Source organism: Nyctibius grandis, chromosome 9, assembly GCF_013368605.1.
Source record: "Nyctibius grandis isolate bNycGra1 chromosome 9, bNycGra1.pri, whole genome shotgun sequence".
NCBI classification, from domain to species: domain Eukaryota; kingdom Metazoa; phylum Chordata; class Aves; order Nyctibiiformes; family Nyctibiidae; genus Nyctibius; species Nyctibius grandis.
In genome coordinates, this window is record NC_090666.1 from 21,364,050 (window position 1) to 21,391,315 (window position 27,266).

Below are 27,266 nucleotides of genomic sequence, written 5' to 3' on the forward strand. Positions count from 1 at the left end.
GGCGGCGGGCGGGGATTGGCCAGGGCGGGGCGAGCGGCGGGAGCGGCGGAAGCGGCGGCGGCGGGGTGGGGCGCGCGGGCAGGCCGGCATGGAGGCCGCCGAGGGCCCGGGGGCGCTGGGCTTCCACGGCGATGAGGAGATCATCGAGGTGGTGGAGCTGGGCCCGCCCGGGCCGGGTGAGACGGGGCGCCCCTCGCTGGGCAACGGGCAGGCCCTGCGGGGGCTCCGGCCTCCCACCGGGACACCGGGCCCGCTCCGGCCCCGCCCCAGTGCCAGGCCCGGCCGTGGGTCCCCGCCCGTTCCCCGCCGCGGGCCCGCGGCCTCTCCCCGCGTCGCGCCCCGCTCCTTTGCAGCCCCTCTGCTCCATGTCTCCTGGCCGCGACAGTGTCGGGATCGCGCGTCCCCCGCGCTGCCCCGTCCCTCGGGGACCCCCGAGGTCCCCCCGTGCCCGCAGCCGCCTGCCCTGGGAGGGCCGAGCCGGGCAGGCCGCGAGCCGCGTCCTGACCTTCGCCCTCTGCAGATGACCTGGCCGACGAGATGGAGGACGTGGACTTTGAAGACGAGGGGGCGGAAGAGCCCGACGCCGAGGCTTGGGAGACAGAGGACGACGAAGGGGTGGAGGATGGCATGGAGGCGCAGGACGACAGCGAGGTCACGTTCTCCCTCCACTCGGGTGAGCGGTGGGCATGGGCAGCGGCTGCTGGGGTCCCCCTCAGGACCTGCTCCCGCACCGGCTTTCTGCAGAATAAGGGGGTGCAGTAGGTCCTTGCCAGGCTGCCGTGTCCCGGCCGTTCCTGCGGCAGCCGTCACGGTTCGGGGCTCTGACACTTTGGGCTTTGCTTGTTTCTAACTTACACTCTGGTAGAGAAGGCCTTTGAGCCTCCTACCACGGCACCTCGCTCTGAGCTCAGCAGAGAGCCTGTGCTGCTTTTCCCCCATGGGAAGAATTGATTCCCGCTGGTTTGGGTTGGGAGTTCAGCTCGCTGACATCCCACCCAGACCCAGTGCTGCGTGGGGTTTGGATCCCCTGGGAACATCAGGTGGGGTGTGAGCGGCGTCCGAGCCGTGTAGCTTCTCTTTATTCTTGTGCAAAGCTTCTGTTTTCTGCGTGAGCCTTGACCCCAAGACCAACACGCTGGCGGTGACGGGCGGGGAGGACGACAAGGCCTTTGTGTGGCGTGTGAGTGACGGAGAGCTCCTGTTCGAATGCTCAGGTGAGGTGCTCGAGGCTGTCCGAGTGAGCGGCCGTGTCCCCTCCCGGCCATGTCTCTCCGGACATGCTCTTCCCTAGCGGATGCTCTGCTGGAGCCGGGCTCCTGCCTATCCTTTGTAGCTTGGCCTGAGTGGTCTCTGTCCCCTGACGTCTCTAGGACACAAGGACTCGGTCACCTGTGCCGGCTTCAGTCATGACTCTGTGTTTGTGGCCACGGGTGACATGTCTGGGCTTATCAAAGTGTGGCGGGTGGACGCCAAGGAAGAAGTGTGGTCCTTCGAGGTGGGGGACTTGGAGGTGAGCAGCGCCAGCCCTGGTGCCATGGGGAGCTCCTGGGCCAGCAGCTGGGACTCAGATGGTGGCGGGGGGGATGGCACCCCCATGACACTGCCTGTCCCTCTCTCTGCCTAGTGGATGGAGTGGCACCCTCAAGCCCACGTCCTTTTGGCGGGCACGGCTGATGGCAACTCCTGGATGTGGAAGATCCCCAGCGGAGACTGCAAAACCTTCCAGGGCCCTGCGTGCCCAGCCACGTGTGGCAGGATCCTGCCTGATGGTGAGGCACGGGGGCTGTCCGGGGTGGGGAGTGTGACAGATCCCGCTGTCACCATCTGCCCTCCTGCTTCTGCCAGTCTGTGCTGAGTGGGAGGTGGAGGGACGAGGGGAGCTCTGGCTCTATTGGCTGGCTCTGTCTCACCCAGGGAAGCGAGCGGTGGTGGGGTACGAGGATGGGACCATGCGCATCTGGGACCTGAAGCAGGGAACCTCGCTGCATGTCCTGAAAGGTAGGGAAGAGGTTAATCACCTGGGGTGCTCCCTAATTGGGGAACGGCCCCTTCCAGCGGGCTCTGACCTCTGCCTGGGTGGAGAGGTAGCACCCTGTGAGGCCAGGGGCTGCCAGAGGGAGCCTGGGGCAGGTGGCTGCTCCTTGCCACTGGGGTGCTGGCAGAGCCGAGCAAGGTGGAGGCTGCAGCAGGGTGGGTTTCAAGGTCCACCAGGTCTCTGCTGGGAGGACATGTGGAGCTCATGCCTCTCCTGCTTGCCCCCCAGGCCAGGACGGCCACCAGGACCCCTTGACATGTGTGGCCAGCAACCAGGACGGCAGTTTGATCATGACGGGCTCTGTGGACTGTCACGCCAAGCTGGTCAACTCTGCCACGGGCAAGGTGGGTCTGTGCTGGCGGGGGCAGAGCCAGCAGCCCTGGGGGACAGGGGAGCGGCTTCCCAAGCCCCTGTCCTGGGCCAGGCGGGTGTCCCCTGGTGGTTCAGTGCTCTGCTGGCCCCCAGCAGCCTGTGGTGGCCACTGGCAGCCAGCAGGAGGCGCCCTTGGCCAACACAACTGCTTTCTCCCAGCTACTGGTGGGACCCGTAGCTGGGTGGTCCCGCAGGGCTCACAGAAGGAAGTTCCCCCACTTGTTTGCTCCAAGGAGCTGAGGTTTTGGGGTCAGGCCTTGGTGTCCAGGAGGTGTAGGCTCAATCCTGGATAAGGAAGGGGACCTCAGTGTGACTGAGGGTCCTCTTCCCCTCCCCTCGGGCACTAGTCAGCCTCCCTCCATCCAGGTGGTGTGCGTGTTCAAGATGGAGAGTGTGGCCCCCAAGGCCCCTGCTGGCGAGGGCGAGGAGGTAGAGTCCAACTCAGTGGAGTCACTGGGCTTCTGTAACGTGTGAGTATGGGGACGTGTGGCGGGGGGGGGGGTGGAGGGTGGGGGGTGACAGTCCCTCTTCAGTGCCAGACCTTACAGGGGGATGTTTGTTACTGACAGACCCGTTTCCATCCCTCGTGCTCATTCTGCTCTCAACCCGTCCCCCCAGTTGGCTGTGGGTATCCCGGGTCACTGGTGTGTGACAGAGAGGACAAGGGACACCAGCTGCTCAGTCCTCCCCAGAACCTGCTGGGTTTCTGGGCTAGCCTGGTGGACCACAGTTTGGCTGGGATGCCCTCCAGACATTGCTGCTGGGGAGCTTTCCTACCAGGACGTTGTCTTCTCTCTCGTGCACCTCAGGGCCCCTTGCTGGCTTTCACTTTCCTGTTGGTTTCCTGAACCGAGGTGTTTCATGGCTCTAGTCATTGGATCGTCCCTCATCTTCTCAATGTGCTTTGCCTTCAACCTTGATCCTTCACACACTTCCATCTCTGCATCCCCCAGGCCCACTTAATGCCTGTTCCCCTCTCTGCAGGATGCCACTGGCTGCTGTGGGCTACCTGGATGGCACGCTGGCTATCTACGACCTCTCCACACAGAGCTTGAGGCATAAGTGCCAACACGAGGTACTGCCCTACCCCCTCTCCCCAGGCCTGGGGGTGGGGGGGGATGTCTCTGGGCCTATCTACGATCTCCCTTGGAGCCCAGGGGCTTTCCTGGGGCCAGTTCCCAATTTGTGCTTCTCCCTCAGCCCCTTGGGCTTCCCCAAAGGTAGCCGCAGTCTCTGCACAGAGGATGTGACCCAGAGGTTGGCCCTGGGGACTGGCTCTCCTATTTGTGGGGATGACGGACAACACTGCGGGGGGGCACAGGGAGGGAGCTGAGACTTGCTGGGGGTCCCCAGTGCTCACCCTGTGGTCTCCCCCTGCCCCAGTCGGGGATTGTGCAGTTGCTGTGGGAGGAGAGCTCGGCCGTGGTGTACACCTGCAGCCTGGATGGGGCCGTGCGGCTCTGGGATGCCCGCTCGGGGAAGATGATCAGCGAGTACCGAGGGCACTCGGCTGAAATCCTCGACTTTGCCGTCAACAAGTGAGTGGGGAACCCCTAGACCCCTTCCCTGATGGGTGGAGGGACCAGGGGTGGCAGGGGCCTCCAGCCTCAGGAACTCACATCACTCTGTGATCATCACATGGGCTCTGGACCCAACGTGGGGGGACAGACCCAGGTCCATGCTGAGACTTGAGGGTCTCAGAGCTGGGTCAGGGGTGTGGGGTGCCCAAAGCCCCCAGCCCCATTCTGAGGCCTGTCTCTCCCCAGGGATGCCTCCATTGTGGTGACAACCTCCGGCGACCACCAAGCCAAAGTGTTCTGCGTCCAGTGCCCCGATCGCTAGGAACAGGGCCGAGGGAGGGTGGCTCATGTACAGAGGGATGAGGGAGATGGGTTTCACCCCTTTTCCAGTGTGTGCTTTGTAATTTTCCAGCCTGCCCCGCTTTGCCCTCACCATCTGGGGGCCAAGCCTGGGGTTTTGTATGAAAATGTCTTTTAATTATATAAATTATTTCACTTAACTGGATGCCATCCACTCTGCTTGTTACGGGGGAAGAGGACCGGGGGAGCTGTGCTCCCTCCCTCCTTGGGGATCTCCCCAGCATCCAGCCATGGCCTAAGGGTTAATGGTGGATGGTTTCATTCTGGTCTGGGTGAAGCCAGAGACACCCCTCCTCGCTCTCCCTGTTACGGGGAATGAGGGGGTCAGAGTAGGAGGGAGGGGTGCAGATTGCTGGCTGAGGGTAGGAGAATCCTGCTCTGTGCAGCCCAGGAATTCCCTAACACAACAGGATACTCACTCCTAGACCTGGACACAGCTCCCCCCCTTCAGCCCCCAAGACAGAGATCACCAGAAGTAATTTGCTCTGGGATACAGTAATTACCCACCTTGTGCCTGTGACTCTGAACACCCCTTCCAGGGCAAGGCCATATGCATCGACAAGCCAAAGCCCCACAGCCCTTTCTTAAGATAGAAAGATCTCCTTTATTAATGAACCCCAACAGTATTTCTTCAGATACAGGAGTTTTGAACTCAAATACTCAGAAGAAATCAAGTTAATATTGCATTATTCTCATAAGAAATACTGCAACTTATTTCCGGTAACATATTGCAAAGCGAAACAGCTTGAAAAGAAAAAAAAAATTAAAAAAGAAAAGAAATTAAGTCAATCAAACTGGAATTAAGGTTTTGTTTCTTGGAACGATCGAGTCCTTGCAAGCACAGCTCGTTTCTGCAGATTACTCCCCAAACTGTCGTACAAACAGACCCCGATTGCTTGAATTCCTTATGAGCCCACAGAGGTGCAACATGAAAAGCTACGATTATCGGGTAGCAAGTGCCCCAACCTTCGTCCTCCACGGCAGCCTCAGTGACCCCGGCGTTAACGGGTTGTGAATGTCTTCCCCCTGAAAGGATGCAGAGAGAGGTCAGCACAGCCCCAGGCGCTGTTCTGGGGTGCCCTAGGGTGGCTACGGGGCTTTTGGTGGGGCATGTGCTTGCCCCAAGCTCTCAAAGCCAGGCAGGCACTGCTGGTTCTGAGCTCGCAGGCATTTGTGGCTGCAGAACCAGGTCACGGGGCTGTGGGGAGGGGTGGGCTTTCGCACAGGGGACAACCCCACTGCCTTGGAGCAGAACGCAAAGGGGGGACATGCCAGGATGCACAGAAAAAGGACACCAAGGGGCTCTGGGATCAGCAGAAGGTAAAGGACCTGGGGGAAACATGTTCACACAACTGCTCTCCTGCACCCACTTTGCTCTGGCCTGCTTTATTCACAAGAGGGAGCCAGCCAGCCAGCATGGCGGCCCGGGAGTGCTCCTGGCCCCAGCTACATGCTGGCCAGGGGCAGCCACGGGCTCCAAGGAGCTGCAGACACACCCGACAGCAGCAACCTGCTCCAGTGCCCGCAAACCCCCAGGAAGGACCTGGCCACTCTCCCCTGTGAGCTGGAGCTGCCCCCAGAGCTTTAATACAGGGGAAAAGCCCCACAAATGTCACCACGGGCTTGAGGGGGGACAATGGAGACACCAGGGCTCGCAGAGCCATGTATGAGCCTTCTTTCGCAAAGCACCTGCTGGCACAGGGTTTGCTGCAGACCCAGCTCCTACAAAGGACACGTGAGGCGGTGAGTGAGGGTGGTGGAGAGAGCACAGGAGTCCTGGGAGGCCAACAGACCCTGATCCAGTCTTTCGCCTCAAGGCACCCAGGCAAGCACCTCACTATGAAATACCCCTGTTCTCTCTCAGATGGGATCCCAGCACATCAGGCCCTGGTCTGGTCACCCCCACAGCATCACCCTCCCGAGACTGGAGTATGCTGAGCTGAGAAGGAGCGAGCTCAGGGCTGGCAGAGAAGCCCAGAGAGCTGGGCCTCGCTTTGCTACTCACGTGATTGTTTTCATTTCTTTCTTCTCTGCGTCTGGACGGGCACGATTCAGCACCTTGAGGAAATCCGATGTTTTCGCCCTCATACGCGTGTGAATATAGGCCTGCGTTTCATCAGGACAAAATGGGGACATGTCAGGATCCTGTCTTCATAGCTGGGATTTCAGGACATGGGGTTGGAGCTATCTTTCTGCTCCTTGTTGGGAAAGCACCTAGCTCTGCATGGCCACGGTGCTGTGAGGGGAGTTCAGGAGGCAGCAGTGAAAATTGCTGCCTGAGCCCTGGTCAAAGGGAAAAACATTAGGATGGGAAGCAAACAGGTGCTGCCTCCACCAAAGAGCAGGGAGAAGGTGATGATGCATCACTTGCCACCCCTGCATGACTGGGGAGGGCAATGCCAGACCCTAGTGAGTTCTCAGGGGTGCACCCCTGCCCCGTGCTCCTTCCCTGCAGCACCCAGGTTAGATGGGCCCAAGCTACCCTGCATCCCCCAGCCCTGTCCCCTCGGTACCTTCGAGCACTTGATGTGATAGTGCAGGTAGTCCCGGAATGTGTGGATCAGGTTTATGGTGTTGTCTCTGGCAGCAGCATTGGTGTGACGGGGGAACAGCACTGAAAGAAGAGGGCAACACAAACCATTAGTGGCTCCGGAGGCTACCAAAAGGCTTCAGGTTCCTCCAGTGCTGGAGGCTTCAGGGTGTGCTGCTCCAAATGCCTACTTCACTCTCTACAAAGACACCTTTACTGTGACACATACCAAGATTAAGCAGCACTTGTGATTTTAAACACAGGGCTTAGCAGCACTTTTCCACGTCTCCTGCAGCAGCCCGGACACAGCTGTGCACTCCGGAGGACACAGGCAAGGCCGAGTGCCCAGAGATGACGGCACTGTAGGAAACTGCATGATGCTACTTCAGTGCTTGGGAGAAGCAAACGCAGGAGAGAGCTGGGAGGCAGACAAGTGCGGCCAGGCTGCTCAACTGTTTTCAAGATCCAGTCTGCCCTTGGATCTTGAAATCAGTTGTGGATCGCTGCCTGGCAGCTTGCCGGCCCGTGACAGAGCCAGACGTGGTTACTGCAGGGGCCGGCGGCTCGCTCTTTCCAAGCGTCCCAGATCCAAGGGCTGAAAGACCTTTTTGTCTGGGTGATGATCTCACCTGGGACTGTCAGATCAGATAATAAGGAAATGGCAGCTCAACAAGAATGAAGTCTTGCTTGCTGTCCCAGACCTGCCATTAGACAGTCCTCCCATAGCTGTACTAACCTCAAGGCACCATTCCCAGCACCAGAGGAGGGCAGAGCTAACTTCACCTTCCCTTGCAGGGTCTGTGCTCCACCTCTGAGCTCCGAACTGCAGAAATGCCAGCCTGAGAGACCCTAATGGCACACCCAACTATGACCCCCTGTTTCTCTGGAAGAGCCCTTTCTCTTTGAACACGGTAGGGTTTGGACTCCTCAGCTCAGCCCTCAGCATCGCTGCCCAGGAGGGAGCAATGACTCCGCTGGCTAGCACCTCTGCAGGCAGGGGAAAACAGCTCATCAGAGATGGAAGCATTTGGCCCAGAGCAAAGAGGCAGAGCTGGAGAAGCAGAACTTGCTGCCCTGCTCCTGCTCTGATTGCCTCTGCTGACCAAGCACTGCACAGGTGCCTGCTGCTGGACAAGCTACAAATACACTCGCATGAAAACTCCCCACAAGAAACCTCCAGTTTCCACAATAGTACAGCAAAGCCACCCTTCCCTTGCTCCCAAATGCCAAACTTATTTTGTAGGCAGACACTAAATGGCTCACTGTCCACTTCCACGCCTTCTTGCCCACAGCAGAGCTGAGGTGACCTGATACAGCAAAGGGACACACCGAAGGGGGCAGACAACACAGAATGCAACTCGAGTCCCTTCAGCCCTCAATAACCCACTTGAACCACTCGGGGAAGGTGAATTCCTTTTTGTTTTCCATGCAGCAGCAGGAGCCTCTCTCCTCCTCGCGTGTCCCCAGGCCTCAGAGCTGCCTGCTTACCAAAGGTGATATAGCCGATATTGTCGCCGACGGCCGCGTCTGTGTCTTTCAGCTCCAAGGGTGGCTCCCTGTGGCTGAAGAGCACCTGTGGGGCTGTGTGACTGGCCCGGCGACCCTCCTTGAACTCCTAAACAAGATAAAGCGAAGGTGAGTCCCACTGAGACACTCCAGCAACACACTGGGAAAGCAAATGGCGTTTCCCCACTCCCACAGGGCAACTGAGCAGGAGGTTTCCCAACTTTCCCTGAATGGGCTGAGTCTATCAGGCCAAACCTCTGGAAAACGATCCTTTTTCCCAGCAAAACCAGACCAAAAGGCACAGCTGTCCTGCGTTTATGTGTGGCCTTAGCGGCGCCCCTCAGCTGGCGTGGCTTTCAGCGTCACACCTCCTGCCATGGGTGTTTTGTGGAAGGGACACCTCAGTCTGAGCAAGTGCATGAGACAGCACAGCTCCTGCCAGAAAGTCAACACCATCAATGCTTCCAGTGAAAGCGGGCAGTGCTCATCACGCCAGAGGACAGGAAGTTCTCAGAAAGGGCTGTGAGGTCTCCATTGCACCTAGCGTAAAGGCTCTGCTGTTTGAGAAAGCATCTCCCACCAGGAGTCTTTGCCTAGGCATTAGGAGGCATCTATGGGGTTTGAAGCTTGTGTGCGAAGCCTGCTCCTCCTAACACTTCTCTATACCTTGAAACAATACCTCCAGGCAGGGAGATCCCTTCCGCCAGGGAACCTCTCTGACAGCAGCACAACCCCCACCTCACATGAAATGAACTGGCTCCCCATTTTAGGAATTATAGACTGTCCCTACGTGGGGCTGGGAAAGTCCAGACACTGTTCTCCTGCCCCAAGGCAGGGCAGCCTACCCCCTGCCTCACTGACCCCCAGAGCAGCCTATACATCATCAGCCACCCTCGGCCTCTCCTCCCTTCTGAGCACAGCTCGCTTTGGAAAGGGCAGGAGCATCCGTGCCCCTTTTAGAGAACCAAGTAGTTCACCGGGGTTTCCTTAATGAAATGCTTAGCTTGCACTTCCACCTGCTTATGCCAGAGGGTGAAGTAGTTCAAATGGCTTCACTGGTTAGTTAATGGTCAGATTTTCTCCATGAGAGCCCAGATGAGCAGCCACCATGCCCAACTGGGCTGTGTTATGCAAGAGCAATAGCTGGAGGGAAGGAGCTGGCGTGACTCAGAGTGGAAATTCTTGTGGCTGGGCTGTAGCAGGGTTTGCTGTTGTAAAAACCAAGAACTTGGGACATGGAGACTCTGGGACAGCTGCTGCCTTGAAGCCCTGCCACCTCCCCAGGAGCCTCACAAACCCCATTTTGTTCACCTCACGCCTCCCTCCCTGTTTTAAAAGCTGAATTCCAGGCTGTGGGATATGCTGGTGGGGAAAAGCTCAAAGCCAGAGCAGATGCCCTGCCCATAGCTAAAGAGCACAGAGAGCAGAGCTGTGAGATAAGACTCCCATCACTACAGACCCTGTTGTAATGACCCCCAACACAGGGGGTATCCAGCAAACTGGGCCAGTGACTTGCTGTCCATGAGCCTGTCAGCAGCACAGCCTGGCATCCCTGAACAGATGGGCTAAAGCTCCGCTAGCCCTGGAACACCCTGCAGGGCCCTGCTCCACGGCTGTGCCCACACAGGAGGCTCCCCAGGTGCTCTGGCAGACACAAGGTGAGCTAGGGGGGCAGCGACATGGATGAACACACGTACCAGCGCGCACTGAGCCCTCCCCAGCCGTGAGCAAATATCTCAACCTCCACAGGCTGCACGCGGTCGCTAACAGACACACAAAGTGTTTACTGCGGGCCTCTGAACGCTTCCCGGCTAAACAGCAGTGCAAAGGGTAGCTGAGGCCAGAAGTACTTGGCATTATGATGATTGATTCAAACCCGCAAACTAAGCAAATTCATAGCTTTGGAAAGCTCAGATCCAAGAGCCCATCACAGCATGTGAGAGCAGCCACACTGAGCTGGCTGAGTCTCTCTGCAGCATTTGAGCATCAGCAGGAACAAACTTCAAGTGAAGACAACTCTTAGTACCATCCCAGGCCCAGCACAACATTGCCTCACCCCTTCATCTCCCTCTACAACACCCCTACCACACTCAGCTCCTCAGCTGGCTGGTGATCCCTACACCACAGCCAGCTGCACCACAGGGCCTCAAGGTGGATACTGAAGTATTCACTGCAGTGTTTCTCATCTGCAACACATAATATGTTTGATTGTCCCTATGAGCAAGATCATCAATAATAAAGACGCCAATGCAAGAGCCTGGATTAGAAAATACAGTGCCTATGCGTATCAACATGGTTGTTTCATCCCAGTGCAGCCTGGAGCCCTGCAAAGCGTTTACGTGCATTAAACTGCCTGTGAGCTCACTTCAGCCTAACACCTGCTTATTCAGCAATGTTGCTTCAAGCAAGAAGGCAACTGAATAGAGGACCAGACCCTTGCCCCATAATTCAGTTTCCATACCTGCATAAACACCTTTCCGATCACCACGTCATCATCATCCTTAAATACCGTGCTGAACACAACCGTGACGCGGTCCTTTTTTGCCTCGACATACCTGCAGGTGGGTGAGAGACGAGAACCCAGCTGTGAACTGGCGCTAAGAAGTACAGCTGGATGAGGAAGCAACCGCGTGGCAAGGTCAAATAGATACAACAACCATTCACAGGCCTGGCTGCTGAAAATTTCCCCTCCCTCGAGACAGTATTTACAGGGAGCAAAACATTTCTGTTGGGAGCGGCCAGTTCCTCTCCTGCATGGAGCCACAAGTGCTGCCACTAACAGAGACTCTTGTGTAACATCCCTGCAGGCCGCGGGATGAGCATTACCCTCCCCGGATGCTTCTGACAGCCTAGGACAGGCCCTTATTACCCTGCCAAAGTACGGATCAGTAGGATTTCCTGATTCTCCACCACAACCTACAGCTGTGAGCAAGAGCACAGAGAGTACTGACAAGCTGTCTGACTCCCATGCTGCTTGGTTTGAACACTTACATCGTCTCATCATCCCTGTAGTGGATGACGGCTCTTTTTTCTCCTTCTTTGCCCTCTTCCTGGAATTTGAAATACTTCTCAAAGACCGAAGCAAAGCAGTTGCGCTTCAACATGCCGGCTTGGTGTACGATAGAGTCCTTGTCGGCGGGAAGGTTCTCCAGGTCGTAGAGCAAAGAGACATTGTAACCTGGGGAGGAACAGCCACTAAAACCTTAACAATGTATGCAGGGCCTTAATGCAGCCAGAGACACTTTCCGGGAAGAGACATCCACAGTCCCACCTTTGCGTTAAGCCCCCCAGAAGCCCCAGAGATGAGTGCTTCCCACTCCAAGCATCACCAGAAGCCAAGCCTGAACTCGGCACGTGGCCATGGCAACACTCCTGGGGCTCCTTCCTGAGCTCCTAGACACACGTGCTGGCTGAGCTGCTCCCAAGTTTTTGCAGTGAGTAGGAAGAGATGCTGTCATGGGTAACCATAGTTTTCCCGTGTCTCACAAAGCGTCTTTGATAAGAACAAAGACCCCAACCGTGGGGAACAGAGGCTTCTTGGAGGAGGGCTGCATCAAGAATTACAGCTTGTGCTGCAAGCTACTTCAGCCTTGACGCTCCTGAGCCAGCTTTTAAATTGCCACTCATTGTACAGAGAGCCCCAGGTATCAAGCTCGAAGTGCAGCCTTCATTTGAGCATTTCTGAGGTGACTTAAGTCATTTTGGAATTGCATTCACACAGACGCACACAGCAAGTGTTATAGCAGGGTTACCTGATTCAGGATTTACCAAGTAGTTTCCATAGACTTTCTTCAGTACCTAGAAAAGAAATTAAACATTGACAGCACAAGCTATCAGAGTTGTCTCCTCCTGTGCAGCCCAGGCTATGTTCAGTCTCCATTTAGAAACATAACATTCAGCAGCTGCCTCCCCCAGTCTCACTGAACTTGGACAAATATTAAGTCATCAGCTTCTAGGATTACTGTCTGCTCTTACCCTAGGCAGAGCTCCCTGAACCCCACTGACAGAGGATGTGCTGCAAGACAGGACTCATAACTGCAACTTTTTATAGTTCTTGCTAGTCTTGAACTTGTGCAGGGAAGAAAACCCCTTCCATACACCTCGTACTTTCAAAGGAGAAGTATCAGTAGAGCTTGACACAACAGATCTGAGGGCTACAACCCTCCCTCCCATTCGAAGGCAGACGCAAAGTGTACAAAGGCACTGCAAAGTGTGCCCTGTCCTTCTCTTTGTGGGAAGGCAAGTTCAGCACTGTGGCCAGGCACAGTGCGGCTGGGCAATCACTTGTCCTGCCTCAGACTCTTGTACGGGACAGATGGGAATGGCAAGGAGACTGCCAGGCAGTTTGCATGCCTCCCAGAAGCACAGCCGCCTACAGCACAGCAAAAACCTTTCTTCAAACATAATCACGGCTGAATTTTACATCAATGGCCATTTTCAGCTGAGCCACAGCTCTGTGTCAATGAGGGGGCCGGGAACAGGAGGTATTTCACAGAGAATGCAACAATGCTGTGGCAGAACTGGCCCTCCTGGGATGACACCCACTACCACGCAGAGAGGATGCACGGGCTCTCTGCATGTTAAAACCTGCTCTCAACAGACAGCCTGCCTGCCTGCAGTGGCCCAGGGAGATACTCTGTCTTAGCAGGAACACTACTTTGTGTTCCTCACAGTGGGGTTTCACCAAAGATGGAGCAGGAACAAGCTCCATCATCTCCAGGGAAGCACAGAAAGCAACAGTTTGCTAAACTGCAATTTAAAAATGTGATTTCTGTTTAGTCAGCACTCCCAAGGCAGTCCTGCAGAGAGCCCATTTTCCTCTCAAAGCTTGGGAAAATGCTTGCACTCTCAACAAGAGCCCATGGAGCAATGGGCCTGGCACAGCAGCTGGGGTCAGAGAGGAACACCGCTCTCCAGCCGTCACCGCAGTGGCTGCTGGTGCACAGTGGTGTCAGCCACTCGCCCACCACAGAGGATCTCTTGGGATCAGGCACCATGCCGATCCTCGCTAAACATGCTGGGAGGGCTCCACCATTTTTGCTGCCTGACTCTCTTGTTTGCCAGCCGCAGAACCTTCAGTGGGGCAGCTCCTGCTACCCTGTTCCGCAGTGGGCAATGCCGCTCCTAGAAAGCTCTGCATATAGGAACCAGGAAAGCAGGACACTTGGTCATATTTATTCTGACACTGGTAGGTCCTGTAGCAATTTGCAGGAATTCACTTTGGGTTCAAATCCCCTGTTTCGTCCCAGATTCTCAAACTCATGGGGCAGTTTCCTTGTTTTCCTCCAAGGACAGACACCCAGAGACAAAAGCCTGCTGAAGAGCTTTGGGTGAACCCCATTTGCTAACATGAGGAGATTTGAAAACTGACTCAGGAACTGAGTCACACTTCCTGCCTTGCCACCCAACCACAGCTCAGAGAGGCTTCTTCTTTCTACCATAAATGGCCCTCTGCAGCCCCAGCCCATTCAACAGGAACTGAACCTGCTACTTCACACAGCAGCAGTGAAAAGGGAATCAGACAGTCCGCAGATCAAGGTCTGCACACACAGCAGGAGCCCATCACTCGCTCTCAAGTGTGGTTAGAGTCAGAAGAGCAAAGCCATGGGACTCTGGATTTGTCTTGGTGCCTTCCTTCACTCATGGGCTCAGCACATAAGTCAGGGAAACTATTTGTACATGGCCAGGCCTCACACTCGTTTGGACTTTGAAAATTAGTGGTGCCTTTCAGGCTGTAGGGTCATGCAAGATGACTTCTTATTCATGAGAAAGTGTGAACACACTTTGCCCTTGTCTTCCAGCAAAGTGGGACTCCTGCTTGGCACAGGGATGCTCCTTTGACCAGTGTGAGATGGGAGCACAGATGCTTCTCTAAGGGTTAGACATTAGATCCACTAACATCGCAAGGACTTTGCCCATGCTAAGACAACATTTGCAGGCTCAAGGCCTAGAGATGCTCACTCACCTCATCAGCACCGTGCTCCTGGAGTTCCTTGTAGAATTTCAGAGAAATACTGACCATCACTTTTGTCTTGTCTCCATTGGGGTTTGAAATATGGTAAAGGACTCCATCAAAGTCTATGAAGCAAGCAAGAGAAAGGTGAGGGAACAGGAATGAGTTCCTATTTCTGAGGAAGGTTTTTTCCTACATGTTCTAGGAACTGCACAAAGCAACACTGTTCCCCCTGCTCCAGCCCTCACACATATACCAAGAGAGAAATCTGTAATTAAGTGGTAATGTCATGTAGGGAGACCTGTTATCATTCAAAGGGCTGAAACAGTTTTGACACCTGTCCATCACAGAAAGCTTTAGTCTAGTGTCATTTAGCATCCCTGACAAATCTGCTTGTGCTCAGTGCACAAGGATACAAATACGCAGAGACGGGAGCCTTCTGGATGGCCAGCACAGAAAATGACTGACATGCCCACTGGGCTAGAGCTGCAGCCTGGAGCAGAAAATGTTGCTGCCAGTAAAGGCAGCTCAGCTGCTGCCTGCTGAGACAGCTTCCACTTCACTGCAGAATGGGCAGGAGGCAGGGAAAGGCAACCCTCCAGCCACCTAGCAAGCTCCACTTCCCCATGGAGCTCTGCAGCTTACACAGATTCTTGACAACAGAAGCAAAAAATCAGTTGCTGAATGAACACTTGAACTTCCTTGGCACTTCTCATCCTGGAGAGCAAACTTCAGGCGATGAATTCATCTTGCCTGTCACCCCAAGCCAGCTTTCTAACAACCCAAGCCAGATGGTGCTACAAACCTAATAACAAGTAGCATCAAGGGCAGGACTGGAGAACAGGCAAGGTAAGAGAGCTATGTAGCGCTGCTACCACTGAACTCACTGCTGTGGGGCAAGTCCCAGGGAAGGAGGACGGACAGAAAAAATAGTGGGGCAGCCAATAAAACCCCCAGCTCTGGGGATGCTGCAGGGTGTCCACACTGTCTGCCCCTGGGTGCTCTCCTCCCCTCGCAGTGGTACTGGGTGAATTTGGGCATGCCGGGCATCACTGTGGGCAGGCCATTTGAGCCAGCCCTTTTTTCAGGGAAGTCAAGAAAGCCGTGGAGCTTACCTGCAAATGTTACTTCTACTGCCTCTGGTTTATTTCTAAAAAGCAAAGAAAAAAAAGGAGGTAAATGAGAAATCAAACAGCAGCTTCCAAGCTGTGAAGGAAAGAGGATTAATGTCCAATGCTATATTTCTCTCTCCCTGAAAACCCTTCTATCTCCTGCCGTTCAACTAGCAGATAGCCTTTGACAACCGATCTTGAACTTTTCCCCATTCCTATAAGCACCGGTTTTACCCTAGATGATATAAAAAAGGCCTTGAAGCTGGCAGAGATTGTTCTTATTTGTAGTTTATTAATAGATTTTGAGATTTCCAGTTAGAAATGTCTAAGAAAATTACTCGTCACTAAGGAGTTTGTTTTAACCAGTGCATTCTCTGTCCAGAACAGCCACAATACAGGTTCGGGGACAAAGGCTCTTTTGCAAGCTCCTGCTATACCAGTTCGTGGAAGGGACTGGTGGTGGTCCCTTCACCATTGGCAGCAGCTCTGCTAACACGTTGATATAACTTGATCGCAGAGAAAAGCCCTTCTCCAAGTTCAGGGCTAGGAGCAAACCACAGAAGGAAACTTTCCAGATGTGCATTTCATCCTGTCCCCTCGAGTCCCTTCCAAAATACCCCAGCGCTATGCCAACTACCTCTGTGGGAAAAACTGTAGATCCGGGTTTGCCCTAATGCTGTCCTGGTCTTCTTTGGGATTCCTGACAAGAGCACCTCACGAGCCAAAGGCACATCACGTCTTATGCTGACAGGTACGAAGATGTAACAACATCTTAACAAACCCTATTTGCCAGTTTGTCCATGATCTCTAGAAGAGCAGGATCCCGTGAAAGATCCAACTGCTTCTGAAAGGTGATTTTGTTGGGACTGGCACTATGTAACTGCTTTGGCAGGTCCGAGGGAACTGGTATTAATAGGTCATTCTCCAATAGGGAGCGATGCAAAGATACCTCCACTGCTGAGAGCAGGGGTGGAAAATGAGAACAGGATAACCATGCCAGTTTGCTACTGCTGTTTCACAGTGTATCTCTGCTTATTTTTCAAAAGCAGCTGGTATTAAACAGGGTACAGGCTGATGATGCTGCTAGCAGAAATCTAGCCTGTCAAACAGTTCATTCACACCCATCTGAACCAACATACTGAAATTACTCCCTAAACCAAAGCCAATGTGTCGAGGCAACCTTGTGGTCTCGACTATGTTGCTGCTGCCCAGAGATCAACTTCAACCTTTTTGCAAAAACTTGCTCTGTCCATGCAGGCATATGCTGCTGGGTACCAGCTACACCTCAGTACATACACTGAAAAAGGTGGGGAAGTGATGACTCGCTATCTACTTTCCCTTACCATATTCTGGAAAGGTTTTAATGATTGTTTTCCCCAGCAGAAAGCACTGTTCTTCCATCATCTTTTCTTTTGTGCAGACAATCTCATCCCTGGAAGCCAGGAATGACCATGATGTGCTAAAACTCATGACAGGCAATGCAGGAAGACCAAGGCACTGAACAGCACTGATCCCAGACCGTGCACCAGGTCAACACCATTTTACTCGTGTGGAAAGGGATGAATTAACCCCCAGCCAGAGATCCCAAGTGGAAACAATGAGGTGTTGCTGCTTCTTGGAAGTTATTAGCTGTGAAAAGCAACAGCCCTTTTTGTTGGGAGGCTGGAGAGCCTCTGTCTTCTGTGCTGCATTGCTGAAGATAAAAAACACACACTCGAAAGAAGCGGTGCAAGCGCACCCAAAGCAGGTCCTTTAGTTTAAGAGCTGTGCCAGCTACCTGTGACCTCTCTTGCTTCCATCTCCCCTTCCCAGCTGGGCCTGAGACAGAGGCTCAGAGGACATCCCTGGCTGCATATTTAACTTGGGCTCTTGGAAAGGGGAGCAATCCCCCAAGCCACATCCAAGACAATTTCTGCTCACTGAGGACTGCTCAGAGCAGAGATGAAAGAAAATCCCACTGATCCCACTCGGTCAGTCGATGCAGATGCGTTCTTCTTTTAGAGCACCACGCTCAGACTAGGGAATCAGCTTGGATGGCAGTCTGAATTTTTATAAAAAAAGAAACCTATGTAGGAAGCTTTAAAGATAGCGCAGTCAGGCACATGAGAGCTAGGAATATTAAAGAGGACGCATCCTTAAACCTCGGTTCCGTCTTCTCAGAGTGACACTGTTCAAGCCCCATTCCCCACGCACACGGAGCTGACACCTCCCAGAGCCCCGGCTCCCAGCAGAGCCTCCGAACACAGCACCTCCCTCCTCCAAGTAACGAAGGGAAGCAACTGACAGCCAGCGAGCGCTGGAGTGGTTTTGCCGAGGAAGGACAAGGTTTCCCTGCTCGCTCGCCCATTACCCCAGGGGATGGCAGGAAGATCACTCGTCACATTATTTAAGAAGCCGTGTGAGGCCACGTACCCAAAGTCAGTTAATGGCTCTGCAGGACAGCCTTTGTTCTGCACACAAAAGCTTATGGCTGACACAGCCCCATTGCCAAATGTTTCATCGCACAAGCACGGATTTCTTAGAGAAGTTATTTTAACACTGATTTCCTGAGTGGCTTGGTTCTTGTACTTGACGATGGCGAGGAGGGGAGATACTTAAGGGAAAGGCAGGTAACTGGGCAGAACTTTGGGTGCTGAATATTCCTGGCGCAGCCTCAGTGGTGTGAGCGCTCACGTGAGCCGCATACAGAGCTCCTCACAGCCACGCTGGCCCCGTCATCCACTGCAGGGTGTTTTTTCTGCCTCGCCTGGCACACACCTAAGTAACCCAGGCCTGGCCTGGCCCGGGGGAGGACAGGGAAGTGTATCAGAAGTGTGGTCAGGAGGAAAGCGAGCTCTCTTAGCCCTTCACAGTTCAGCAGCCTTAAAACCCCAGAGTTTAAAGTGCTTCTATTTATTTCTCTTGCTAACCTCACTAAAACTATCCTGACTACTTAAAACATTTCTACAACAGAAAAATCGCCCCCTTTGCTACCCGAATTGTTGCTCCCCCATCAGGAAGTCCCCAGGCAGAAGGGAGAGGAGCTCTCACCTCCAGCCTGCCGCGGCTTCCAGACGAGCGGCGCTGCTGGTCGCATGCACACCATCCCTTCCCCTTGACCTCCCACCAGCCCCATCTTCCCCAACAGAAATAGCAGTGGGGACGTGCCAAACACCCTGCAGAGGCACAGTGCGTCCTCTCCGCGTTTAGCCCTCCCCGCTCTTGTACGGGCAAAGGCCTCGTGCAGGGGATGCACAGCAGGCCTGGGACCGGGGCTGTGCTGCTGCGCGGTGTGTACCAGTTACTGTCAGGTTACGGGTGCGATCCCGAAGAGCTCTGCCTGGTCTAGCGCACTCCAGTGTCCCCCACCTCCATGACGAGACCCATCCACACCCATGGTGAGAATCAGCAGCTTAGCAGTTCGGCGCAAAGCGACTGTAAATCCCAGCCATCCTTTTTGTGTTTTACTTTGAAGCAGGGCTCTGGGCAGCCAGGAGCTCGTTTGGGGTTCAGTTCCACCCCTGATTCAAGTCTCCGAGAACTAGACTAAGCCTGGCTACGCTCAGAGGATTTCAGACAGTACAGCCCATCCGCTCCCAGGACAGAGAGCTGCTGTGACCCCTGCAAGCTCCTTACCACCAATGCTACCTGAACCATAGGCTCCCCCAGCAACCTTCCCTGCTTGCTACCCTCGGCCCCAAATGGACAATAAAACCAGCTCATACCGGGAATAACTGAGATGGCTCCTCTCTGCGCTAAATGCCGAATCCAGACCAGACCTTTCTGCAAAATCCTGCCTGAACTCACAGGCTAAAACAGCAGCTGTTACAAGCAGCGGCAGCGATCCATTTTCTGAGAACACTTACCAGGTTTGAAGTCAAATCCACACCAAATCCCATCTTCCCTCTGCTTGTAACAATAAAAGACCCTGACAGATTTTACGTCTTCTTGCGTGCATTCCTCCTATTCATCTCCAAATGGCTCCTACGCTCAGTCTATCTAATACAGAGCCAGCTCCAGATCAGATTTTTCACCCCAGCTGAACATCCACGAAGAGCCACAGTGCCCATGGAGAGACGCCAGCGAGCACTTAAGAGCAACAGCAAATCTTTTTTTCTGACAGCATTTCCTCAGTTTTGACTCGGACAACTTCCAAACTTCCCTGCTTCATTCTCAGGCCACGGAGCCTCTTAGCCATATATTACAACAAATTTAAGAAGAGAACAAAGACTGTGATTATACAGAGCCCTCGTCTTCTGTATTAAACACACCTAAATGCAAACTTGGCCGACAACCGTACTGAAGCATCTCTTATATCACAATTAAGGCCTGTACCCAATGAAGGAGAATGGCAATTATTTTAAAAGCTGCAGGCATGCAGATATTCTAATCTCTTGCCCCAGAGGAGAGGGGGGAAAAAAAAAAAAGAAAGGGTATGTTTCAAAGCTTAAAGCTCTGAGCAGAGCTTTCAGATCACCAGAGTCGACACACAGTTTGGAGAGAGCGAGCCAGATTCAGTGACAGACTGCAGGCTCCCGCTACAAAAAGGTCACCCCAATAAAAAAAATTATGAGCAATGTCTAAAATTATCTGAGCAGTTCCTCCACTCCTGGACCCCGCTCAGCTAACAAAAGCTCCTCTGCGTAAGCTGCAGGAGTGTATGAAGTGAAAGCGCTCCCATAGCTCTGGCAGCACACCCACCACGAACTCGAGCAGGAGGGCTCCATCAGGGCAATGCCGAGCGGCGTACAGCAGCCCCCACACGTGCTGGCTCTCCCCTCTCGGTTAGGTGACCCCTCCATGCCTGCGCTTCTCCCTCGCATCGGGTCCGGCAGCCTGGAGGAGGCTGGCTGGTAGGAAGGCGTTGGGATTCCCAGCAGACAAAGCACGGGCTGGTCCCGCAGCACGCAGGTATGGGCAGGTCTGCTCCCAGCCAGGTCTTCGCCCCGCGCGCCTCCGTGCCAGCTGCAGGCAGGCAGCCCAAGGTTCCCCGCCGGAGTGATCCAACGCTGCGTCGAGTCCCCGGGGAAAAGCCTTGTTTTGCGCACACCATTCACTACAGCTCTTCAGTACTGTGACTGATACTCACTTTTATGTGGTGTCAAGCACTGCTGGCTGCAGTGAGAAACATTCTCAGAGGATAACACAGAGCAGGCCCCTCTTGGGAACCCGAGATGAAAACCGAGGCTAGAGCAATGACAGAACAACCTGCGAAAGCCTAACACTTTGCAGATCCGGGCTGCTCTTCCCTCCTGTTCTCTGCACTACTGCTCGAAAGCAGAGCACTGCCTAGCTCCAGACAGAGGTGGTTCATGATCCACCATTAATGCAAAGCTACTGTCTCTGGTGGCTGAAGCCAGATGTGCTGTGACAGCCCAGGAGCTACACTCAAACACCTACAGCACACTCAGCCAACACAGACAGCTAAGGTTTACCGCTAGTGCTGCCCGTGCCACGCTGAACTGAACCAAGGGTGCTGCTTTGTGCCAGCAGCATCGCCCGAGCACTCCTCAGAGTCAGGCAGCTTGAGTTTTAGCAGGTGCGGTCATGCCAGGGGAGATGTGCAGCTCCAGGCTGGGCTTGCGAGGACACTGAGCCAGCACCTGCCACTGCTGCTGAAGGAAGGAGATCTGATCCCTGCTCCTCGGCTACACCATGGTGAGCAGCCTTTGCACAGTGAATGGGATGAGGAAACTCATCTGGGCTAAAAATACCCAGTTTGCCTGTTTAATTTTAACCTAGGTCACTTCCCCAATCCTGTTTCCCCTGAAGCCATAGAAATGCCTGTGTCAGCAAGAAGGAAGGGGTGGCAGAAGAGCAACCTCTGTTTTCAGTGGGGCCACTGCAGATCGCTACAGCCACTCCTGCAGGGAGTTTCTCAGTGGTGCCTGGCAGGACCTGAAGCTCCTCTACCCTCCCAGCATGCCCGACAGCCTCCAGATGCTCCTCGGTCTCCCCACAATGAACTCACTTCACATGTCACATCACGAGCACAAAGTTCATGCTACCTGGTTTCACCCAGCGCTCAGCCTGTCCGAAGGGCTCAGCTCTACAGCCAACGAGCACCAACATGACCACAAATGGGAAATACCATAAAGCACGTGGCCGCAGCTTCAGCCCAGCTCTCCAACCAGCTCACAGGAACTGCTTTACATCAGGGAAGTTCAAGCTTCAGCTGTTTTCCCATGTAGCTAATAGTTGTGAAGCCCTGCAGACTTGTACCTACTAAAGGCCGTAAAGAAAACAAGGATTTAATTCGAGGTTCTCTTCTCTCCACCCCCAGCCAAGGGAAAAGGCACGCTGTTCCCCAGCTATGCAAATTTGTTTTCTTTTGCACAGTGGGTAAATACTAAGTAATGGTTTGAGGTAGATGATTAATTTACTGGAGATTCAGGGCAAGCTATGCATGGCTGGAAAACCAAACCCTGTGAACGAAGCCCTGTGCCACACTTTCACTGGGGTCAGTTAAATTAGAGCAGGACAAAACTGGACAGCAAATCTGTTTTGGGAGGCAGTTCCTCCCTATGTGTTAAACAGAATGAGCATTCATCAGACACAGAAGACAGTCATCAAAATGTTTTATACTTAAATTGTTTGTTGTTTTTTTCTTTTCTGTCTGTGAGGTTAGCAAAGGAAAACAATAACGAGAAACAAAATCTTCCAACTGGTAGAGCTCATCCCCTTACATCACATTTCCATCAGAAACAGGAAAACCCAAGTGTGACTCCAGCTTCTAGGCAACTTCTCAAGTCAAAATGAATTAGTCAAAAGCTTATGGAACAGTTTATTCTCTTGACACCTGCAAAAGCTCACAAGTTGCCTCATTTTGTACTGACCAGGTATTCCCCCACTGCAGCAGTTTGATGCTTGAAAGTTTCACCAGCAAATTCCTAACTCGAGTTATTTCAACAGATTCTGGTAGCTTTAGGCCTTTATTTAAAAATGTGGTTGGTTTAAGGAAATGGATTTAAAACCAGAAATTACAATATTAAACAAAGAAGAAAAAAAATCAGATGCATTGAAGTCCATCACCTGTCACCACCTTGATCTAAATACCAATGTTCAATGGTGGCTGTCCAAGGAGGCGAGACCTCCATGGGTTTTGCCCACAAAAACAAACAAAATTTGGAATTACCCTACTAAGGGGTGGATGCTGGCAAGCCCCAAGGACCTTATGAAGGGAGGACTCCTAGGTTAGGCCCTGCCTCAAGTGCTGATCTCTGTCTGCAGCCTGCCAAGGCACCTTCCACGCTGGGAACTCCAGACACACTTGATGGACCTTCACGCAGAGCAGATTTCAACTTATGTTATACGACAATAACGTTATGAGCAGTTATTAGCTCCAACTTCTAAACGTGACCTAGTTCTATGCAATAAGGTGAAATAGGAGGTGTCTCTCACCCGATGGTCCAGGAAAGCTCTGCAGGGAGCCTGCTGAATCACGGCCACAGTGTGGCCACGGGAAGCAGAGGGGAGCGACACAGTCTCTGGCAAAGTCTCTGGCAAAGGATTTGGAAACAAACCCCGCCCTGCCCAACTCCCAGCCTGGTGCTGAAGCCACCAGGCACACCTGGCTCTGACACAACCACTACGGACAAATCTGTGCATTGCATCTGCCCCACTCCTGGTTTAGAGCAAATAACTCAAAACCAACTCTGTCCGAGTGTCCGGACTCACTCCTCCCAGTCACTGAATCCCTCAAAGCCTGACCTTCCCCTGACTGTCCTGTGTCCATGCCCAAGACATGTCTTGGGAAAATTATCACCAGAATAGTGAAATACAGCAAATCCCCTCCTGCCTTCAGGCTCAGTGCCACAGGAATGACCCCCAAACTGTGGCTGGAGGGAAAACAAATCTCACATGAATGAACACTGAAAAACACCCATTCCCTAGAAGACTTGAAACCAAGAGAAAAAAAATATACCTCCCTGCACATCTCAGACCTTTGTCTACACACCGTGCTTGTCTGGACAGGAGGGCCCCAGCAAAAGCACAGAAGAAAATGCAGAAGTAAATAACTTCCTCTCCTCCAGCAACACACTCAAGGCACATAACTTATCTAGAAACGACATCTAAAGAAAAGAACATGCCATAGATGAGTAAGAGGCAGAAGCAGAGCACCATCAGCCACACTAAGAATCGATCTGGGAACAATCGGTATGCCAGGCAAGCGTGCTGACGCAGAAGCAAGGAGGCTTTGCTGCACAGCGAAACGGAAGCTTCAGGGGCCTGCAGGCTGGTGCAGAGCGAGCAACCCCAGCGCTGGTCACACCGAGTCGGGGCTTCGAGGTGCCTTTAAACCCACAGACTGCCACCTCCACATTTACATCAACACAGGGACGCATGTGCATTTTCTTTCCAGCAGGAAGAGTGCCTCAGTATGGACTTGTGATGAACAAGTGTTTTTGACACACACTATTAACTTCCATATACGTAATATTTTCTAATGGATGCAGCTGCAACACCATAGCAGTCACCTGGGAGCTCTCTCTTCCCAGTGCGGTGCCTGTGCTTTGGGGAAACCTGTTTGTGTTAAACGATCAGGCTCAAGGAGGTTAAAAAGCCTGTGAGCAGCTCGGCTATCCCGCAAGGCAGTGCGGCCTGTGAGGTTGTTTTATGAGGAAAAAAAAAAAACAACCCACTGCGCCTGAGCAAGAAGTCAACTGAGAGGGGAAAGCAGAGGAAATGGCCTCTGTCAAAGTTCTGCACGTAAAAGGCTGATGGCTTCGAAAGCTGCCAGAGGAAAAGGTGAGACAGAAAAAGGCACCTGCCTGGGGGATCCCTTCCCAGAGCAGCCTGGGCTGAGCTCTTCGAGGCACCATGGCAGGCTCTACCCCAGAGATAAGACTGCCGTGCTTTGCTTCTCGAGGCTTTGTCTTCGTACAAAGGTGCCCGGTGTTACTCAGGCCAGCAGACAGCGCAGCGAGCCCGTGGGTAGCTCGGCTGCAGATAAGGACATTTATACGAAGGGATTCTCTTTCGAGCTAAGCTGTGCTCACATTAGCACTTTTATGGCCCCAGTGCAACACTCACAGCAGAATAATCACTGTCTCCCCAGAGACTGAGCTGTCCCAGCCAGAGATGCAGGTGCAAACCAGCCCCCCCGACCCACCCCTGACGCAGGACACCCACCAGACTGGCACCAGGGGCCGTGACAGAGCCGTGGGCCTGCATCCCTCCTGCTCCCTGCATCCTCCTGCTCAGCAAAGCAAAGGGGGGCAGGCTAGAATCTCCTCCCCACCCCCAAAGCAAAAGGCTGAGGCCACACAGGCTTCCTGTTCCTCGGCTCCCCCCACGCATGCTGTACGAGCACTGGCACCACGCTGGGCCCGTTCTGACGAAGGCTGCTTTACCCAAAGCAAATAACCCTGCAAATCCCCCTTCCTCCCAACTCCCTCCTTACCCAGGCCCTCCTCTCCAGCTCTGTTCCCCCAGCCCGCCTCAACACTGCAATCTCCCACACCCTCCCCAGCTCCCTCCTCCTCCCCCGGGCCTCCGCACTGCCCCAGCACTAACCGCCCCACCAAGCCCCGCTCTCCCCTCCCATTCTGTCTGTCCGACTTGGCTCATTCATCCCTCCCGGCCTTCACTCTGCCCAGGCTCCGATCAACTCCACCACTCCCAGCTCAGTTACCCCTGCCCAGACCACCCTCCTCCGGTACCGACCCTCCTCCCAGCCCTCTCCTCGCGCAGGCCCCCATCCCGTCCCAGCTCTGCCCTCCTCGCACCCCAGCCTCCCATCCTACCTCACTGCCGCTCCCCATCACCGTCCAGGCCCCCATCCTGCCTTGTCACCACTCCTCCCAGCCCAGCCCCATCAGCCCCCAGCCCCCGTACCGACTCTCCCAGCTCAGCCCCCTCCTTCCCCCGGCCCCCATCCTGCCTCGGTGCTCTCCCCCGCCCCGCTCAGCCCCATCCTCCCCCGGTGCCCCCATCCTACACCGGCACTACCCGCCCGGCCCTCCCCTCTGCTCCCTCCTGTCCCGGCCTCTGGCACAGCCCTGCCCCCGCCACTCCCTCAGTCTGCGGCCCCGGTCTGGCCTGGCCTGGCCTGGCCTGGCCCCGCCGCCCCCGCCCCGGTCAGGCCCGGCCCGGTCCGGTCCTTCCGCCCTTACCCGGCGGCCGCGCCCTCGAACTTGAGCGTGAGGGTCTCCTCGATGATGCGGTTGTTAACCTCGAGCAGGATCATGTCGGTGCCGGGGAGGGGAGGGGCTCTCAGCGCGCCGAGGCCGGAGGGAGCCGAGCCCGCTGCGCGCACCGGGGACCCGCCCGAGCCTGCGCCGCCGCTTCCGCTCTCGCGCCCGCGCGTCACTTCCGGCCCCGGCCGCGGCGGAGCCGGTAGGCGGTGGCGCAGGCGCGCCCGCCCCCTCCTGCCCCGCCCTCCGCGTGACGTCACTGGACGCCCCGCCCACCTGTCCGCGTTGGAGGGGGGGGCGGAAGGGCCGGGGGAGTGGGGTACAGCGGGGGTGCCCCCAAATGGGGGAGGCTGGGGGATGCCCCAGGGTATGGGGGTCCCCCTAGTTGGGGGATGCGGGGATATGGGGTGCGCCTGGGGCAAGGAGGCCCCAGAAGTGTGGAGGTGCCCAGGGTAGACGGGTACCCCAGGCAGATGTGGGTGTGCCCCAGGGTATGGGGGTCTGCACGAGAATGGGGTGCTCCAGGGATATGGGGGTGCCCACAGGGGAAAGGGGTGTCCCGCAGGCTGCATGATCACAGGGTTATGGCACCCCAAAAGCGTAGGGGGCCCCCAGGGAACAGGGGTGACACAGGGTGATGGGAGGTTGCCCCAAAGGGATGGGGGTCCCCAAGAGCGTGGGAGTGCCCCAGGGAATGGGGACACCCTAGGGGAACTGGGAGGATGCCCTGGAGCTGGGGAGGGGTGCCCAAAACTTTGTGGGTGCCCCAGAAGAGCATGGAGGTGTCCCCGGGGAATAGGACTGTTCCTGGAGCTGTGGTGATGCCCCAGGGGTATGACGGTGCCCTACAACTGCACGGGTGCCCCAGGGAACAGAGGTGCCCCAAAAGTCTGGGGTACCCCTAAAACTGACAGGAACCCAAAAGCTGTGGGGTTGGGGGTGCCCCAAGGGTTTGGGGTGCCCCAGAGAGATGGGATGCCCCGAGGGTGCCCAGGGGTGCGGTCTTCCCCCAAAGGCATTGAGGGTGCTCAGGGGAGTAGGGGTGCCCCAGGGTTACGGGGGTGTCGGGAGATGCCCTCGAGCCTGCGGGCCTGGCATGAGGGCATGGCTCCGCCTGGCGGCTTGGCTCGGCTCGGCTTGGCTCGGCTTGGCTCGGCACAGCACCGCACAGTCAGGGCGGGGAGGACACCGGACTCTGCTCTGGGGGGTCCCCCGCAGCACCCCCTAACAGGGACAAGCCAGCCCCGCAGTGCCTCTGTGCCCCCCCAAACGCCGGCGCCAACCCCCGCTCTATCAATGGGGAAACTGAGGCACGGATCCCTGCCCTGCCTTCGCCCACCGGCCTGCCCACCAAACCCCCACGGCCCCGGGGGGGCCTCCGCTCTCCCGGGGGGTCCTCAGCACCCAGGGGGGCCTCAAAGGAGAGCCCTGCATCCACTGGGGGCCAGGGGACAAGGTGGGGACCCCCGGCTGGAGACCCGCGGGGTGCATCACTGCAGGAGAGGGCCATGCACCCCTGGGTGCACCCCAGTGTCACCTGCTGCTGGGTGGCTTGGGACACCCTGGGGGGCTGCGGGCTCCCCCCAGTCCCCTGGGAAGGCATCCTGGGGAAGCTGGGGAAGGGTCCCTTCTGGCTGCCACTTCCCCTTCACGCTGGGAGAAGGTTTTGCAACCTCGCTTCCTCCCCGGGCAGCATAAAGCGGGCGGCGGAGGGAAGGGGCGTCCAGAGGTGGCATAGTGGCGGGCGCAAGCGAGGGACCCTC

General features: G+C 55.2%; 2 protein-coding genes across 2 annotated transcripts; one reads left to right on the forward strand and one right to left on the reverse strand.

The window, feature by feature from the left end:
* Positions 1–51: 51 nt before the first annotated feature.
* Positions 52–4,427, forward strand: AAMP (angio associated migratory cell protein). Its single transcript, XM_068407727.1, has 11 exons — positions 52–176; positions 521–673; positions 1,095–1,214; positions 1,371–1,510; positions 1,625–1,769; positions 1,915–1,998; positions 2,264–2,379; positions 2,774–2,877; positions 3,392–3,482; positions 3,791–3,945; positions 4,174–4,427. The coding sequence occupies exons 1-11, from the start codon at positions 89–91 to the stop codon at positions 4,247–4,249; spliced, it is 1,272 nt and encodes a 423-aa protein (XP_068263828.1). The 5' UTR covers positions 52–88; the 3' UTR covers positions 4,250–4,427.
* A 440-nt stretch (positions 4,428–4,867) lies between these two features.
* ARPC2 (actin related protein 2/3 complex subunit 2) lies at positions 4,868–25,659 on the reverse strand. Its single transcript, XM_068407728.1, has 10 exons — positions 25,483–25,659; positions 15,392–15,426; positions 14,289–14,401; positions 12,076–12,121; positions 11,315–11,501; positions 10,785–10,878; positions 8,306–8,432; positions 6,801–6,901; positions 6,293–6,393; positions 4,868–5,313 (listed from the first exon to the last, which is right to left on the reverse strand). The coding sequence occupies exons 1-10, from the start codon at positions 25,554–25,556 to the stop codon at positions 5,289–5,291; spliced, it is 903 nt and encodes a 300-aa protein (XP_068263829.1). The 5' UTR covers positions 25,557–25,659; the 3' UTR covers positions 4,868–5,288.
* Positions 25,660–27,266: the final 1,607 nt, after the last annotated feature.